The 18834-nt window shown below is 37.0% G+C and overlaps 1 protein-coding gene across 2 annotated transcripts; it reads right to left on the minus strand.

The window, feature by feature from the left end:
- Positions 1 to 3869: 3869 nt before the first annotated feature.
- LOC110864515 (trihelix transcription factor GTL2) lies at positions 3870 to 7556 on the minus strand. Of its 2 annotated transcripts, XM_035981772.1 has the most exons (3): positions 7311 to 7508; positions 6461 to 6877; positions 3870 to 5244 (listed from the first exon to the last, which is right to left on the minus strand). In XM_035981772.1, the coding sequence occupies exons 2-3, from the start codon at positions 6838 to 6840 to the stop codon at positions 4092 to 4094; spliced, it is 1533 nt and encodes a 510-aa protein (XP_035837665.1). In that variant the 5' UTR covers positions 6841 to 6877; positions 7311 to 7508; the 3' UTR covers positions 3870 to 4091. The 2 variants fall into 2 exon arrangements, with proteins under 2 accessions (XP_035837665.1, XP_021969292.1); XM_022113600.2 differs by having other exon boundaries at positions 6461 to 7556.
- Positions 7557 to 18834: the final 11278 nt, after the last annotated feature.

Here is an 18834-nt window from a genome sequence, read left to right on the forward strand (position 1 = left end):
GTTTTGGTTCCAAAAGCTTTAAGCGAAGCTTCAAGAGCGAAGCGAGAGCTTCACGTATACGAAGCGCTCCATATTATATATAATTATATATAATGTTAATTTTATATATATGTATAAAAGATAGCTATCCATATTAAATATATGTATTTTATAATGTTAATTTTGTACTTTTATGCATAAATTAAAAAGTTTAAGGACCAAATGTAAACTACTGAAGATAGAGGGGGTTAAATGTTTAAATAGACAAACTATCTTTACACTTTTTAAGTAAAAAGTTAGAAGTTTCAGGGACTGAATGTAAACTAATGAAAGATAGAGAGGTTAAATGTTTAAAAACCTTAACTTATAAAAACCCTAAAAGCCTAAAAGATACGCAGCCGCATCTCTCTTCTTCTTCTTCCCCCTTCTTCCTTGTTTCCGGCTGAAAGCAACTCCGTCGCCGGAATTTGTTGCCGGATTTCACATAGGAAGTCGCTATATCATCGATATAAGGTCGATATGTACCTTGTAAAGACTGTTGGGCTTAAAAAATGGCCCAAATGGTGATCTGATTGGCTGGAGCGTCGCTTCACAACTTCATCGCTTCGCCGCTTAAAGCTCGCTTCACGTAATGTAACGCTTCAGAGCCAAAAAAGCGTTTTTTCCAGCGCTTCATCGCTTCAAGCTCGCTTCAAGCGCGCTTTTTTAAACACAGGTCCCCACCACCATTTAGCTAGGAGCGCTAACTTGATGGTTCTTAAACATCACACACCTAGCTCACCGTGATACTTGGGTTTGACGCAACCAAATGGATACCATGGTTGGTCCCCCGACACACACACAAAAAGTTGTTTTTGTTACTCTCCAAATTGGCAATAAACTTTTAGGGGCCTTCAACATGGGGAAATAATAAAAGGAATACTTCCGAGCACCGATTTAATGCTCTTCAAATAAAAAAAAATAACAAATTACTTTACAATCTACCACAAATAATTTAATGGTTATTGTGAATCCTATATATATTTTCAATGGTTATGTGATCTATTATATGAATGTAGCTTATATATTTAAATTCAAATTTATTATTATCACATTTGTTGAATCAATCTTTGAATTATGTTAGATGCTAAGATTTCTGAACTTTTTAGCTGAGCAGGGCTCTGACCCACCTGGAATACTCTTCCTGGCCCACACCCATGTTTTTTTTATTTCTCCAGCCCGTATCCACTTCCCCATCCCATTCTCAGGCCCACTACTATTAAACCACGGCCCCTTATTGTGTGTCTGTATTATTAGATAATTTTAACATAAATTATATAAATCTAATTTGTGATTAGATAAAGAAATGTTGTTTCACAAAACTTAAAGGAGTAATTTAAATTATAGAGTTGTTTTAGAAAAAAATAATTACGTTTATGATTGTGGATTTCGTTGGGTTGCGTGATGGGATGCTATGGTTGATGTGTCATGTGTAGGAACTCGAGTAGTGGTTGATGTCCTGGAGTTTCAAGTTAATGTGTAGATAAAAGTGTTATGTTCCATAATGTTATGAAATGTGTTAAATGGTGAGTTATATATGAGTTTCAAGTTAACGTGTAGATAGAAATGTTATGTTCTATAATGTTACGAAATGTGTAGGTCAAACAAACATGTGTTGGTAAATACAATACTTGTGTTGGGGAGTATATTTACTATTGTCGAGCATTTACCATGTGATGGCTACATGAAGATCAATCCTAATGCATATGTGGTGTAAGTATCTAACGATACAAAAAGATTAGCATGTACCATTGTAATACTCTAGGAGAATCCAACAATTGTGGCCAGGGGAGATTTTTGGTTCATAAGTAATGTCCTGCCTCTTTGACCGGAGTCAAAGGGACTAGCCAAAAATAAGAAGAATTGTGTGTCCTAATCACGTTAAACTAATTAGGGTAAAAAGGGTGTCGAATCACGAAAAGTTTGTGACAGGTGATCTAAATTTGTTTAATATTAAATGATTGTTTACGAAGCTTGCTTTTTATCTCAAAAAGTTGTTTGAAAGTAGGAACCACATTATGATTCCAAATGGTTTGGAGAAACACAATAATGGAATTCATTATGATGATGAATTATCAAGAACGTTAATTCAAATGGACTTGTAAGTAATATTTGGAAAAAGGATCATGTTGTTTGGAACCACAATATGATTCCAAATGGTTTGGAGAAACACAATAATGGAATTGATTATGATGATGAGTTATCAAGAACGATAATTAAAATGGACTTGTAAATTATTTTTGAAAAAGGATCACACATGGGTTTGGGATTTGCAAGAATTAGGGTAAACTTACACAAAGAGTTTAATTTTTAGTGAAACACAACTGATTTCTTGAATTTGTTAATTTGAAGCCCTAATTGTAGCATCAATATGCATTAATCATATGTGAATTGTGCAAGAAGATCTTCAAGATATGAATCTCGGACAATTGTATGTTTTATAAATCAAGAACAATTAACAAACCCTAACATGAATTAAGACTAATAGTAATTATCATCTCACAATTTCAGTAATGCAAGAAAATCTTAACAATCATGAGCTCATAACAATACTAACAATCAATTCAAGAAGTGTCAACCAGATGATTACAAAAGTTTATTCATCAAACCAAATGTGCAAAAAACAAACCCTAAAACTTACAATCCTACACCTGAAGATAATCTTGAAGAGATTAGTCACTCATAGTCATTATTATTGTTTGATCTTCAAATTATGTGATGGAATGCGAATCAGAATGATCTGGAGAGCCAAAAATTGCCCAAAAACGTCCCAAGGAAGTCGCAAGTCGATAATGATTTGAATAATTTTGAAATCCTCATTAAAATATGGTCAAAAGGTGTATGTCCCTAGGTGTCTCAACGGATTGATAACAAGCTCATAAACAGCATACAAACGTGCAGAACCCCTTCGGTATCAGTAACGAGAAATACAACGTGAACACAATGGTGTAAATAACCTCCTCAATCTTATATCTTCAATATAACAACGTTTACAATGTTTCTTAGTGACACACACAATCTCGTCACTCTATTCTCTATGTTATGAAATCATAACCCACACAAACCTATTTATAGGCCAACTAAAGTCGCATCAGCTTGTCGCCATGCGACTTTACAAAGTCAGATGATACCGCCTAATCTCCTGTAGCGTGTCTATGCCGCAACATGCAGATCTAACCCCACTAGTTTATATAAAAAATAAAGTGGCTGTTAATTTTTGATAGTCTCTTGCGCGGATCCAACCCCACTAGTTTATATAAAAAAATAAAGTGGTTGTAAATCTTTAACCTTTTGATCGTCTCTGATAAGTCAACACCAACATTTATTCTTCGTATTTACGAATTTAGCGAGAGAAGCTATAACTGAAAGAGAGTTCAATGTGGTGATTTAGGATAGAGAAAGATATATTAGAGCATTCACATCCAATCCACTAAAAATATACATACATTCCACTAAAAAACAACTCCTATATCAATATATTTCCACTAAAAACAAATACTTTTTCTCTCTCATTTTCAATATATATTACATTTTCTCTCTCCTCCACTCACAACCACTTTCAATATATATTAAAAAAATATAGGGGGTGAACAGTGTCCCCCCAAATATACAGATGAACAGTAACATTTTCTCTCCTCCACTCACAACCACTTTTTATACTTCTTATATTTTAAAAACCCCCCACACAGATTTTAGTGGTTTGGATGAGAATGCTCTTACAAGGGAAGGTTAAAGAAGCAATCGCTATAATACCCTTCACTTTTTATTTACTCTTTTCAACTTTTTCTAACTATATAAATTTCACTATATACCTTGAGCCATTAATTAATACGTGGAGTTGTCAGTTCCTCTGCAGGGAAAGCAAAACAAATACCATACATGATAATAATTAGGAAACATATGCTACATGATTTATTTAATCATCAAAACAAAAATTTGCTACACGATTTAACATCATGGAAAAAAATGTACCAAAATATAGTAGTAAAAAGACACACCCGCGCATTGGAAGTCTAGTTATTAGGCCTCGATCATTCTGAACTCATATACCATTGATCTGTGAACACACATCATCAGTTTTCCGGTGTAATTTTGGTCGCGAGTAGCTCCTCTCCGGCTGAGTTGGACAATGATGCTAGCTTCTCTTGGTTGTATAATTTACTTAACTCATGGTAATAAGGACAAGTTCTTGACTCCAAAGACCTCTTCTTGTTTGCATCTTTTGTTTTCCTAAAATACTTGTTTATATTCTCCCACTTCTCTTTACACCTCTTTGCACTTCTCTTGTAACCCAACTCTAACATTCCTTGTGATATTCTCTCCCATAAAGAACCCCTGGCATGTTCTTCACTATTACCACCAATGCCATTGTTCACATTGCTCCTTATGTTTATCAATGCCAACACTTCATCTCTTGGCCATCTCTTCCCAATGTCATCTTTTGCTATCGCCTGATCATGATTAGGGTACTTTCGATCGGTGATATTCTGTAAAGAGGGTATTTTGGTAATTTCACTTAGGGACATGGGCTTGTCAATGTTTGTTGCCTCAAATAGAAGGTCTTGTAAGTTTATATCAAAAGGGATTTGAATCTTATTGTCAAAAGATGTGATCTTGTTGAGGAACTCAGTGATGGTTGATTGCCTATCTCTTGCCATCTCTTGTTCATGTTCCCTAATTTGAATTTCCATTTGCATCCTTTCCATTTCTTCCTTCCTCCAAGCTTCTTCCCTTTTCCGCTTCTCTTCGTCGCGATTCGCCATGTCTTCTAGTAGCTTTTTGTGCATTTCTTCTTGTTGAGCCATCATCTTGTTCACCAAGTCAACACACAACCCTTTGACCATCTTGAATTTCTTGTGTTTTCTCTTCCTCTTCTTGCTCTTTGTCACTTGTGCATCATCTTGATCAGTTGGTTGTGACATTATCTCAATTGGGTCCTTTTCAAAATGACTTTTTTGCCCCTGGGCCTCAAGATTTTGTACTTCTTTTTCCTGTAGTTGTGGTTGCTCTTGGTGATTGACATTTTCATGAGGTTCAATGGTGACATGATGATGAGTGTTTTGGCCAGAACTATTGCAGAGATGGTCATCAAGTTCTTCACTGATCAAGTACCTGTTGCTACTCTTGTTGCACTCTATAGTACTACTGAAACTCCTGCATGTTTCTTCTTCAAACCTCTCTTTGCATTGTTCTGAACTCCTTTTGTACCCCATCTCTGCTAGCTTTCTGTACCTCCAACAACCATTACACAAAGTTAACTAACATTTAAATTACAATGGGCACACATACATTTTTGTCTGCATCTTAAAATATCTCTACCTTTAGTGTAATATCGTCAAACATGTTTTCGATTTGTATTTAATCTTAAGATTTTATATCGAAATAGTTGGTAAACGGGCAACAAGCTGCGCCGCTACCCCTTTAAATTTTGAAATGCATATAAAAAAAATACTGGTTTATTAAAAAAATCACAATTTGATGGATGGAAAGGGATGTAATATAAATAGAAAATAATCTGTCACAAAGAAGAAATGATAATAATAACAATTATAAGCTTTGCTAATCAAGACTGCAGTATTTTTTAATCAATATTATAATTGTTGTTTTCTAGTTAAATAAACATTAAATTTGTTAAAATGCTCCATTATATATATAATCATGTCAAGAAAGCTACCATTATAAAAGATGACCAAGTGACCCACCAATAAAGTCATTGGGTGAGTAAAGGAATATGAGTTTTTGCCGTTAACAAGTATATATAATTAATAGATGATTTGAAAAGGAAATATAAGTACACTAGTTATTATATTAAACTGCTTCACTCATTTTGTAAAACAGAAGTGTCACATATAAAGTTGGAGATGATAATTAATAGAAAACAAAGTGGTTATCTTCCATATTTCAAGAATATACAGCATTCTTTATATCATATGATATATATAGCAAAATGGGTACAAATTAAAACATGTAAAAACAACTAAGAGTTACACCTTTTCTTAAAGAAAAACATGTAAACACTCTCAATCTAAAACCCTAGTACATATTAACATGATAGATATAAAAAATAAAAATGAAACTATAATTGGGTTTTTAATAATAGAATTAGTTAAAAAAAAACTTATTGATTTAACTTCAAATCCTAAACATGTGACCTTAATTACATCATCAAAGTTCAAATCTGTATGATCATTAAAAAGATAAATATTTGTAATTATTAATTTCTTTTGGAATTGATATTGTCAATAATTAATTTGCTTAATGCCAATTAGCTTAGAGTTAATTACTAGAATCCTCTAAAGGTTGATAATTATGTGGTATTTATGAGTAAAAAAATGCTGTTAAAGGAAAACTAGAAATTAGCCAAAGTAAGGATAACTAACTATCAACTGATTAAAGAGAACATTTAAGAAACATCAGAAGAATAATTATTATATATGTGTACCTGGAAACATGGTCCCAAGTCAAATCTTTGAACCAATTCTCAGAACTAGATTTGATCCTCAATAACTGAATAACTTCATCATCAGACCATGGCTCATTATTTACATCAAGATCTAGATCAATTTCTTGATCTACTTTGCCTTGAGTATCATTGTATTGATCGCGTGTCGGTGTTCGAACAAAGTGATTGGATTGAAAAATGTTTTGATGATGGTGATGAGTATGAAGAGGAGGGAACAAGAGGGGATCAAAAGATAGAAAATTTAAGTTTGTTGAAGATGAAATTGGTGTTGTTTGGATCAGAGAAGAATTTGGAGGAATTGTTGAAGAGGGTGTGGAGATGAACCTGTGAAAATGCTCAACTGGGACTCCATCAAACATAGTCTTAAACCCTAAATTGATTTGGTGGAACCACTCACTGATCAACACACAAACACACACTTAGTTTTACTTTACTGTGTGCAAAACTAATAATCTTGAAAAAACAAGGAACAAAAGAGTACCCTTTTCTTGAAAAGAAATGATATTGAAAAACACAAGAAAAAAAAAAAAAAAACTATCCTTTTTCTTGCTTTGTGAACACTTACTTTAAGCACATAATTACACACTTACTTACTATGTGTAAAAGAAATGACACTGAAGAACAAACAACACAGAAAGACCTTGTCTTTTTCAATGCATCAGTGTTCAATCAACACACACACACACACACACACAAACAAACAAACTTACTGTGTCTTAAAGAAATGATTTTGAAGACAACATAAACTATTAACACACACACACACACACACAATCACACCAAGTGTCTAAAGATCTCTTGTGAAGTGGAACAGCAGAAACACACTTACTGTGTGTAAGATGAGTAGAAGTAAGCTTTGTTGAAGAAGCTGAAACACACACTCACTGTGTTATACAAAGGTTATGTTCTTGCTAGAGAATGAAAACAACACAGCACAAGTTATCCTTTTCTCCCTCACTTTTAACACACACACACACACACACAACAGTCACTCACTGTGTGTAACTTGCTCTCTCTCTATCTTATCATTGTCATGGTTTCATTAAAGAGATTTGTCTTATGTGACAGTAGTGAGAGAGTGTAGGCCATAGTCTTGTATCATATCATATAACTCATTGAATATGAGGAGAGTGAGAGTGGGAATCAGTACAAGCCAATTAGTGGACAGCACGTGCACGTGACCATTACACGTGGGACTCAGTGTCTGCACATGGTAGTGTGTGAGAGTTTAAGAATCCTATGTAGATAGCAGGACAGAAGGGGTAGGGGGCCTTAGATTGATCATATGATGGTGTAATAAACGGCAAAGAGATAACACCAGCACGTGAATGCATGCAGAGACTTGGGTCCATTTTATTTATTGACAAGAGAAAAGTATTTGGTTGTGTCGACTGCTGGATTTTTATGTATTCTTCCGAAAAAGAAAATTATTTTAATTTTATCAAAGTGAGAGGTAAAAAGAAAGTGTCGGAGCAGCATAGGTTGGCTTGGTTTAGTTTGATACCGTGTTTACATCTTTTGCATCTTTCATCTTTAGTTTATCTCTTTTTCATGTTAGCGTCACATTATATTTTTTTCATCAATTCCTTCACATTCCTTTTTTTTTTTTTGAACGGCCGACAGAAATTTTATTTAATTGTAGCAAGACGCTACCCACCAACATATACAATGTTTGACACCCGGATACATGTTACAACACCAAACAGAACCTAACTTACATTAACACATAGCGCCTAAATTAAAGTTACTCCAATCCTCCCATGATAGTGCCTCCACTTTTGCTCTATTTTTTACCCATTGATATGCCATTGATTTGATCTCGTCCAAGCTCCTCATCATGTTTGGTGTTACCTGTCTGAAAACGGCTTCATTTCTAGCTTTCCAAATGCTCCAAAAGGCCACCAAGATTAAAGCGTGTATAACCTTCCTTCTCTTTCTCTGCCCCGAACTCGACTGGTGTAATGTTAATAAGTCCCCAATCCCGAACGCAATAACTGGTGGGATCCTACACCAAACCGCCAAATTCTGCCATATCGACTGTGCGTAATGACACGAAACAAAAATATGATCACATGTTTCCTCATAATCCCCACAGAATACACACATATAATTCTGAACCGGAATATTCCGCCTTGCCAAAGCACACTTAGTTGGTAACCTTTCCATATCCGCTCTCCACGCCACGATTCCGACCTTTTTCGGGACCCAATTATTCCATTCAAAAACACGGCTCGGGCTAGCACGATTAACTGCACTTAAGATCCTCTTCACACTCGCTACTGTGAACGTCCCATCCCTTTCATGCTTCCATTTCCATACATCCGCCCCAAGTGACAAGGAGAAACTATCCAAAACAACTAATAGCTGCTGTAATTGATTTTCAGCAACATTACCGAGCCCAGACCGAGCCCAGGCCCAACTGAATAGCGGCCCAGATTCAGTTATCCTCCAGCGATCCGCAACCAAACAATCTTTTACCATTTCCTCTTTAAACAATTCAGGGAATTTGATGTAAAGTGGTACGTGTTCAACCCAGCAATCCAGCCAAAAAAGTGTGTTCCTCCCATTACCAACTACTGCTGAGAAATCAACTTTCAGGTCGATATTTGCATCCAATAGTTGCTGCCGTATACTATGAATATTTTTCCATGGCCCTGCCACAGAAACCTTTATTGGTATATCATTCCACGCCCTCGATCTATGATGTATAGCCCATATAACTCGACGCCATAGTCCTATTTTTTGTGCTTTGAATCTCCACCACCACTTAGCCAACATGGCTAAGTTGGCATCCCTTAGCGATCCAAAACCCAACCCGCCATATTCAACCGGGGCGATTGTTTTTTCCCACGCAACCCAGTTCATCTTCGCCTTTTCTTCCGACCCGCCCCAGAAAAATACCCTCCTTATCTTATCCAACGCTTTGAGGACTTTCATCGGTGCTTTAAATAATGAAAAATAGTACGTTGGAAGTGAATTTAACACTGACTTAATTAGCGTAATTCTCCCGCCATATGAAAGTGTTTTGGCTTTCCATATGGATAGCCTACTCTTAAAAATTTCAATAACAGGTTTCCAATTCCGTGCTAGATTCATATTAGCTCCAATCGACAAACCTAGATGTTTGAATGGAAACGTACCTTGCCTACATCTTAGGAGAATTGCCATTTCATGAACTTCCTCCTCGCTCACACCCACCCCGAAAACACTACATTTCATTAAGTTTACTTTCAAACCTGAGGATAGGAAAAAACATCTCAATATCCGTCTTAGATTAATTGCATTCGATCTCGACCACTCACCAACAAACATTACGTCATCAGCATATAATAGGTGAGACAGAACCGGTCCCTCGCTATTGACTTGAATCCCTTTAAACAAACCGATAGATACTGCTTTTTTCAATACCCCAGTAAGAGCTTCCATCACGATCACGAACAGGAACGGAGACAGTGGATCCCCCTGACGGAGACCACGTGAGCAATCAAACTCTCTTGTTGGGGAACCATTTACTAGGACAGATGCCCTAGCAGAATACAAAGTAGCCATTATCCATCCCCGCCACCTACTTGGAAAGTTCATCTGTGTCATAATCGAGTTGAGGAAAGACCAATTAACCGAGTCGTATGCCTTATTAATATCTGCTTTGAAATACATCCCCCTCCTCTTTGCATTCTTCAACCAACTTAGCACCTCGTTTAGAATAATTGGACCATCCATGATATTTCTACCAGCCAGGAACGCCGACTGCTGTTCTGATATTAGCCCCCCTAATATCCCTTTTAGGCGGTTTACAAGAACCTTAGAGATAATTTTGTTAATGACCCCAATTAGGCTAATTGGCCTAAAGTCTGTTGGCCCCATAGGGTCCTTTACTTTTGGAATTAGTGCTAAAAAAGATGATGTACAACATTTATTGAGGGAACCCGTTTCGTAAAATCTATTGAACAGTTTCACGAAATCCTCCCGAAATCCATCCCAACATCTTTTAATGAACTTAAAATTAAATCCATCCGGTCCTGGAGCTCGATCCCCCTCACAATCCCATACTGCTGCTTTGATCTCCTCGACAGAGAAAGGACTCTCCAACATGGCGGCCTCGTTGTTCGAAATGGTTGCCAGATTCGGACACACCATCTCCGGCCTATTACGCATTGGCTCCGAAAACTGTTGTTCAAAAAATTCAAACAAGGACTCCTTAATAACCACAGGGTTCGTAACCCAATCCCCATTAACCATCAGCCCATTCAATCTGTTTGTACTAATATTTGCATTGATAACATGATGGAAATAAGCCGAATTTTCATCACCTTCAATGGCCCACTTGGATCTGGATTTTTGCCTTAAATCGAGGTGCTTTATTCTGTCAAACTCTGCCACATAATTTCTGCACTCAGCTCTTTCAGCCAATTCTTCTTGCAATAGCATCCTTTGTTCCGCCAATAATTCAATGCTACCCAACTTCCTCTTTTTACTATCATATATACCCTCCCGACTTTCTTTTTCCACCTTTAGCCATGATTTGATTTTATTTTTTAACCACCGTAATTTTATTGCGAGGGCTAGATCTTCGGGACCCGAGAACGCGAAAACACCACACATCTGCAGTACATAACTTACAAAACCAGGATATTCGAACCAGGAATTAAAAAATCTAAAAGGGATGTGTCCGAAATCCGTTTGAACAGTGGATAGGACAATGGGCCGGTGGTCCGAGGCTACTCTATCTAACGCAAGAACTGATGCATTAGGCCACTGTTCTCTAAAACCCAAGCATACCAAGAAACGATCCAATTTACTTAGCTTTTTACCATTGTCTGATATGTACGTGAAATTACCGCCTCCCATATTATATTCTACCAGACCAGCCGATAGAATGAACTGGTTAAATGTCTCAGCATTTGCCTCTATAAACTCAGAATTCATTCGTTCACCAGCATTTCGTACCTCATTAAAATCACCCATCAAGACCCACAATCCTTGTAATGAGTTTCTAATACCCAAAATTTCCGCCCAAACTGCTCGCCTATTAACAGCCTCATTAGGAGCATACACATTTATAAAATTAATTCTACAGGCCGATGGTAACAAGAAACCCGACACCACAATGAAAGATCTGTTGTGAATTATATCTACGCACCTGAATACCGATGGGCACCATAAACACGCCAGACCACCGGATCTGCCTTGTGAATTTACCACTGCTATTTTGTATTCAGATCTGCCCCAGAGCTGACTAAACAGGAACGACTCCGAATCTTGCAACTTTGTTTCCTGAATCGCAAGGAAATGTATCCCATAACTTGTTTTGAGTCCCCGAATCCAATCCGATTTCCGATTTCCCCGCACCCCCCTCAGATTTATTGATAGACAATTCATCGAGAACCACTGTGAACACCTTCCTCAGTGACTAGTATCTCAGTCGCCGGCACAAAAGCATTCAGGTCAACCCCAATTAGCTCCCCAACTCTAATCGTAGCCTCTACCTCTTCTCTTATGCTCCTAATCCGAACCGACTCTTCCAGATCTGTCTCATCTCCAATTCCCAAATTAACGGCTTCAACCTCTGGATCTCCTGGAGGATCTGCCAAATTCCCGGTGCCAACTGTAGGATTCGATAAGGAACCAGCTATGTTACTAGAGGACTCCCGGACAGGTGTATTTAGATCCAGTGGCACGTTGCTAACTGATTGATTAAACATGCGCTGGGTAGGTCCCTGCGTTGACCCGACAGACGGTGGGCTTCGTTCACATCGATTTCTTTTCCCCAATTGGGCATCCGATCTAGGGCCCATATCATCTATCCCAGTGTTTGGCCCAGTATTAAAAATATCTGACATAGCCTTTCTTGGCCCACTAGTAACTGAATCCACCAAAACATCATTGGGCCCACACCCGTCCACTATTTTTGAATTTTCCAAATTTGCCTCGTTCAATTCACTGTTACCTTGACCATGAGCCGCCATAAACAAGTCCCCATGCAGACGTTGGGACTTCCCACATGCATTAATTCCGGCAGACGGTTGATCTCCCAGCGACTCATTGTTTCCCGTTACGTGAACGTCGTTGTTTACCGGACTTAATTCCGGCTGCTCATCCACCTGATCTTCTATCGGACTTGCTACCGGCCTTCCGCCCATCAGATCGTCCTCTTGGCCACTCACCTGGTTTTCCAAATCCTGTTTAATCTCACCCTCCTCCAAATCCTCGCCGTCTACCGACTCCATTTCTGAATCGGTGTTCGTTTCCGAATCATAATCCTCAGAACCCAACCCAGACATCTCATCCATATCCGGCTTCCACTCCCCGACTGACTCCGACACATAGATAGCAATGGTTTTATTGTTCCACTTTATGACCACAGCTTCATCGATCCTGGACGGTTGTGAGGTTACAATCTTAACCGAAGCCACCGAGTTATCTTCCTCCTGCCACGAGAAGGAGGATTTCTGTACTACGTCTCCGAACAAGCCTCCTATATTGTCAAACAGCGAATTATCTCGAATTAAAAACGGCACACCAAAAATGTTTAGAGTCACCAGCCTGCTAAAGGGTATATCTTATCCCATCCATAAGTGGTGTTTCGAGAATATCTTATTAAAAAACTGGGTATGCAGCTCCATACATGTATTGGCATAATCTTTATCTCTAAATGTTAATATGTATGTAACCCCACCAACATATGATAATCCTACTTCCGACATTCCTTCATCCTCTATTATGCTTCTCATCTTACTAACAGTTTGAAACTCCTTGGCATATCCCAGAACGGACCTACCAATACAATGTAGAGGATAGAGAGAACCCTTCCCATCCACTGTAACGACTTTTGCCCCATGATTGTTCTCCACCTTGTTACCTCTCAACATATCTGCAAATGATCTCCCTTCCTGCGTGTATGACTTTCCTTTTGGACCTTTTTCAGACGGCTGATTAACTGTATGGAAATTTCCTGCATTGCTATAATCACCGGTATAATTCTTGTTCTCCTGGGTCTTCTCTTTTGGTCTCCATTCACTCCGACCCATCATATTCGGGGCATAACTGATCTTTTTGTGATCCTTATCATATTTTGCCAAGGAGACAATCACTTTCATCTCGAACATCCTCACAGAATTCATGACCGCCAGTGTCTCCTTCATATTTTCCACACCGACGTACCGGACAAAACCAAAGCACCTTCCTCTAGAATCCCTTTTCCGGGCCACATACACATCCGATACAAACCCAAACGGTTTGAATGCCCTCCAAAGAACGTTCCTTGTGACTTTTTCAGAGATGTTTTGCACCAAAAATGTCCATTCCACGCCATCTCCCCTATTTCTGTTATTTTTTCTGTTTTGTACTTCATGCCATGGACCATCATTATCCCAGTCTCCCTCTCCTTCTTTTGCCATAACCTTGCAAGAAACCTCAATATAAGAGGACACCCAAGAACGACAAAGAACTTCCGAACAGAAGCAGAAACACTCCCCTAACACCTCTAGACAACAAACGAAGCAATGGCAACTCGATTCTAAGGGTGTTAATGGGATTCGAATCGATCTAGCTTAACTATACTCAGATAGCCGCGACCAATATCAGACCCGCTAAGCCCCGAAGAAAACCAGAAACCACTGCGGGAAACGAGGGTAGAGGAGGCTGCAATACAGGTGCCGAGAAAGGAAACGGCCGAGCGGAGGAGATGCACAATCAAGATAGAAGGGAAGGTACAGACCGAGACTTCCAGGAGAAGACCGGGACCTCACACGCTATTTCGACGCGACAATCTCCGGTCACACACCGGCGACGATTCGATTACCAGCCCTTCACATTCCTAAACTCATGGTATCCATCTTTGTCATCCTTGCATTATTTATCACTAGGTTAGAACCCCGTGTATTACACGGATTGCATAAATTTAATTTTATATGATAATTAATAAAAAAGATGTATCTTTTAAAAAAAACTCTATGTTGAATAAAATATAATATCATATCTTAACACAAATAGTCATCAAGATTTATCTTTTAAAAATAAACATTGATGTACTATTTACTTATTATAACATTTTGCTTTTTTATTTATTATTAGGTTAAAAACACATGTATTACATGTGGTTGAATCCCGTTTTTATTATACATTCTAGTTTTATGCTTATATGTTTATTTCATTTATAATACATTTGTCTTAAAATTAATATTCAAAAGAGTTTACAGTACAAAAAGGTGGAGGTCAATTCCCAAGTTTTTATATGTTTCATCATTTTTTTAATTATACCGTAAAATCAAGAATTTAATTTTCATTCTATAAACTTTTTTGTTTCGAATTACTATTATTATTATTATTATTATTTACTTGATTATAATAAAAATAAATGTTTATATTCTTATCATTCTTATCTATTTGTTTGAAAATTATTATTATTATTATTGTTTAATATGATCATAATAAAACAAACGTTTATCCTAATCTAAATATTTTTTCTTATCTAATATTTTGTTTAAAATTATTATTATTTAATATGAGAGATAAATGGAAAAAAAGTGAGAAAGCACCAGAAAATGACACGTGTCCAAAAATGATTTTCGTTTATTAGTATAAGAAGATTAATATATTTTTCAAACATATAACATATTATTTATAAAACTAAAATATATAAGAGTTTTCTTGCCGGTTCAATTCAACTAATATTAGATCTAATGTTATTTGCGAGATAAATGAGTAGTAATCTTTTAGTTCATGGTTCACTAGATTTTTTAACCTTTTAGTTCAATTGAGGGTCCATTAATGTTTGTTTTATTATATCATAAGGCGCATTACTAATATGCATGTGGTATCTATATAATTTTGCAAGTTTTATATTCATGACTTTGTATTTTACAAGTTTTATATATATCAGATAATTAACCAGTATTAGCCAAAACCGATCCATAACCAATGGTTAACCGAACAACGGTTTAACCGACCATCAGTTATAATTAATCCTTTTCAATTAACCAAACCCTCGGTTAACCGACATTGCACACCCCTAGTCTTAAGATATATGAGCTCAAGTGGATGGTTAGCATATATAGTTGTATGCCCACAATCCACCACAATTTTATCGGGTCGACTACTCTATGTGCTTGTAAGTGGTTTAATGGTTCATTAATATTTGTTGATTGCATGTGTATTTCATTACGATATGGTATGTTATTTTACTTTTGATATGTATATGTGAGTGGGATATGGCTATAAGTGGATTTTTCTACAAAGAATAAGAATGACATGTGACATTTCTATTGTTTTGCAACAAGGGTATTGTCACACCCCAACCGATGGCGGAAACATCGGGATGAGACGAAGTGTGTATAGATTGCTAGAGACGTCATAACACTATGTGACAATATTTAATTAAATTCAAATTTCATTGCAATACTAAATTGTCATACAAGATTCAAATAGAAATAACAACATAGTTTCATAGCATAACTTAACAAACAAAAGATAGATTTATCTAGGTGTGTATCTAGTCCACCCTAAATCTTGTTTCGTCTTGAATATCATCTCAATAATTAACCTGCAACATGTATTAAAATAGAGTTCAATGCAAAAGTAAAGGCGAGTATACAAGTTTGACTACATAGCATAATAGAATAAAACTCATATCCAACATGTTACTAAGTGAATAAATTTACTAGCAATGCAATTTTTGGCGTACAATATGATCAAACCCATGAATACAACGCATAAAAATAGCCTAATCCCAATCGTTCAGCGGGGTGGTAATGTTTAACTTAACAATACCCAATTAGAATAGCGGGCGGGGCGTTAATCCTATAGCGCTATAATTGTTAAGGTGGGCTAGCAAAGTTAATGAGCATATAACATTCCAAATCGTTCATAGAGCATACAAGCATAGCAAATATTCATAATAGTTTCATGTCACGTTCATAGATAGAGTATGTTTTGTTTAAGCATAAAAGTTGTTTTGAATAGGTATACATGTTGCATCCCAAAGTGTAAAGGGGAAAAAGGGATCGAGTATACTCACGGTTTACAAGTCTTGACTTGGAAGTTCCGAGAGTAAGTTTGGTGGATGATTTAGCTTGGAGCACCTAGTCCTTCTACACGAGGAAACGTAGGTGTGTGAGTTTGGCGTTTACGGAAGATTAAGAATATGGAAATAACTTAGTATAACGAAAGTATATGTGTATGTGAAAATAATCATCTTTTAGACTTTATAACCATCACATGACACTAGGTAACCAATATGGTTATTTAATGTTTTTCATGGGTAGTGAACCCATTAGAATCATATTAGGGTTTAGGTCTTGGATGATATTCTACTTCTTTAACATGTAAACACAAGTTTAACATCAAAGGTTCGAATGAGTATATGCTTATACTTAGGTTAAATATTACATATTATTTAGGTCCAATATTTCAAGTAGGAGGTAGAAGATTAAATCTCCATTTAGGCACCTCTTAGTTACAAGGATGTCATGTATGGGGTAGGAAGACTAAGCTTCCATTTAGGCACCCTTTTGAAGTTCACCACTTCTCTTGATGTAAAGACAACCAAGGAGGGTCACGAACTAAGGTTTATACGAGTATGTAAGATAAGCTAACTAATAGAAATCATCAAATCATGTGAGGATTGTATGTTTGGACAACCCAAGTTGTTCCATAATCACTCATGTATCAAAGTCTAAGTTTGACATGACTTGTGGGTTAAAACCCTAATCAAAACACCAAGTTTATGAGGTTTAATCCTCTGATTTTGAGTGTCTCAACCATGTTTTTAAGCTTACCCAACCATAGGAGAGGTTGTAAGCATTAGGACATTGGTGTGAGATGTGTTAGACACAAGTTGGATAAGAAATAACAAGTTGTTGATTAATAATAAACAAAACAGAAAGTTTCAGTCCATTTTAGGGCAAATCCAAACATGATTCTTCCAAGGAAAAACCAAGGATTCAAGCCCAAGGACATAACAAAGCAATAGGAAGAAGAATCAAGTGATTTGGTTGAGAAATGAGCAAGTTACACTCACTTTTGTGAAGATACAAGAATCTGTCCAAAACTCAGATTTACTGCAAATTAGAGAGTAGTTTAGTGAAGATTTAGGAGTTGTGAAAGTGTCAAATGGGTTGGAGAAGGTGGGTATTTATAATGGAGGAGTTATAAGATGATTGGAGGTGATTAGAGGTGGATTAAGGGTGATCGGGTGAGTTAGATTAATGGGATTTCGTGCACAAAGCTGGAAGAAACACACCTTCTGCCGAAAACAGGGGCTCGCGTGACGTCTAGGGCCTTGGCGTCACGCGGCGCCTCACTTTTGATATGTTTCATTTTGTTGCACTTTGGTCCCTGTAGTTTCTGTTTGATCCTTTTAGGTGTAAGTTTGATAGTTTAGGGACTTGTTTTGATATAAAAGCATAGTATAAAGTGTAGTTAAGCATGATGATCATAACCAAAGTATGTTTAAGCGTATAAATGTCATAACCACGTATCGTTCTCGTTCAAAACATGTTCAATGCATAAGTTTAGATTAATTACAAGTTTCGCACATAGTTTTCAAGAACAACGATTAAACATCGATTGATTCACCAAATCGAACATACGAGCATACATAGAATGCGTATAACATAAACGTAACAAAATACAAGTTTCATTAATGATCCAAGTCTCGGTTTGATAATGATTACAATGAAAGGAAACGATTACAAGAATACAAGGTTTCCAAAAATAGAAATACGAACAGAACTTTCTATAAATGGAAAGTACAAAAGAGCCGGGCGTTACAGTCTCCCCTCCTTTAGGAAATTTCGTCCCAAAATTTAGGAAGACGTAGGGAAAAGATGCGGATACTTTGACTTCATATCCTTTTTGAGTTCCCAAGTAAATTCGGCGCCACGTTTTCCTTCCCATCTAACCTTGACGATAGGAATCTTACTACGCCTTAGTAACTTGACTTGCTGATCCACGATTTCTACAGGTTTCTCCACGAAATGCATAGTATCGTTGATTTGAAGATCTTCGAGAGGAACTTGAAGTCCTTCATCAGCGAGACATTTCTTTAGGTTAGAGACGTGGAACGTTGGATGAACATTGCTGAGCTCTTGAGGTAAATCGAGTCGATAAGCCACCTTACCAATCCTTTCGAGTATCTTGAAAGGACCAACATAGCGAGGGGCAAGTTTTCCCTTTTTACCAAAACGAACCACTCCTTTCCAAGGAGACACCTTGAGTAGGACATGGTCCCCAACGTTGAATTCCATAGGTTTGCGTCCCTTGTCTGCGTAGCTCTTCTGACGATTTCGAGCTTTGAGTAGATTGTCACGGATTTGGAGAATCTTATCCGTTGCTTCTTGTATGATCTTAGGGCC

The sequence above is a fragment of the Helianthus annuus genome, chromosome 13 (assembly GCF_002127325.2).
Source record: "Helianthus annuus cultivar XRQ/B chromosome 13, HanXRQr2.0-SUNRISE, whole genome shotgun sequence".
Classification (NCBI taxonomy): Eukaryota; Viridiplantae; Streptophyta; class Magnoliopsida; order Asterales; family Asteraceae; genus Helianthus; species Helianthus annuus.

Coding starts and splice junctions, on each gene's coding strand:
- LOC110864515 (XM_022113600.2), bottom strand. CDS start 6,840: ATGTTTGATGGAGTCCCAGTTGAGCATTTTCACAGGTTCATCTCCACA. Junction 5,245..6,460: donor ACTTGGGACCATGTTTCCAG/GTACACATATAT, acceptor TTGGAGGTACAG/AAAGCTAGCAGAGATGGGGT.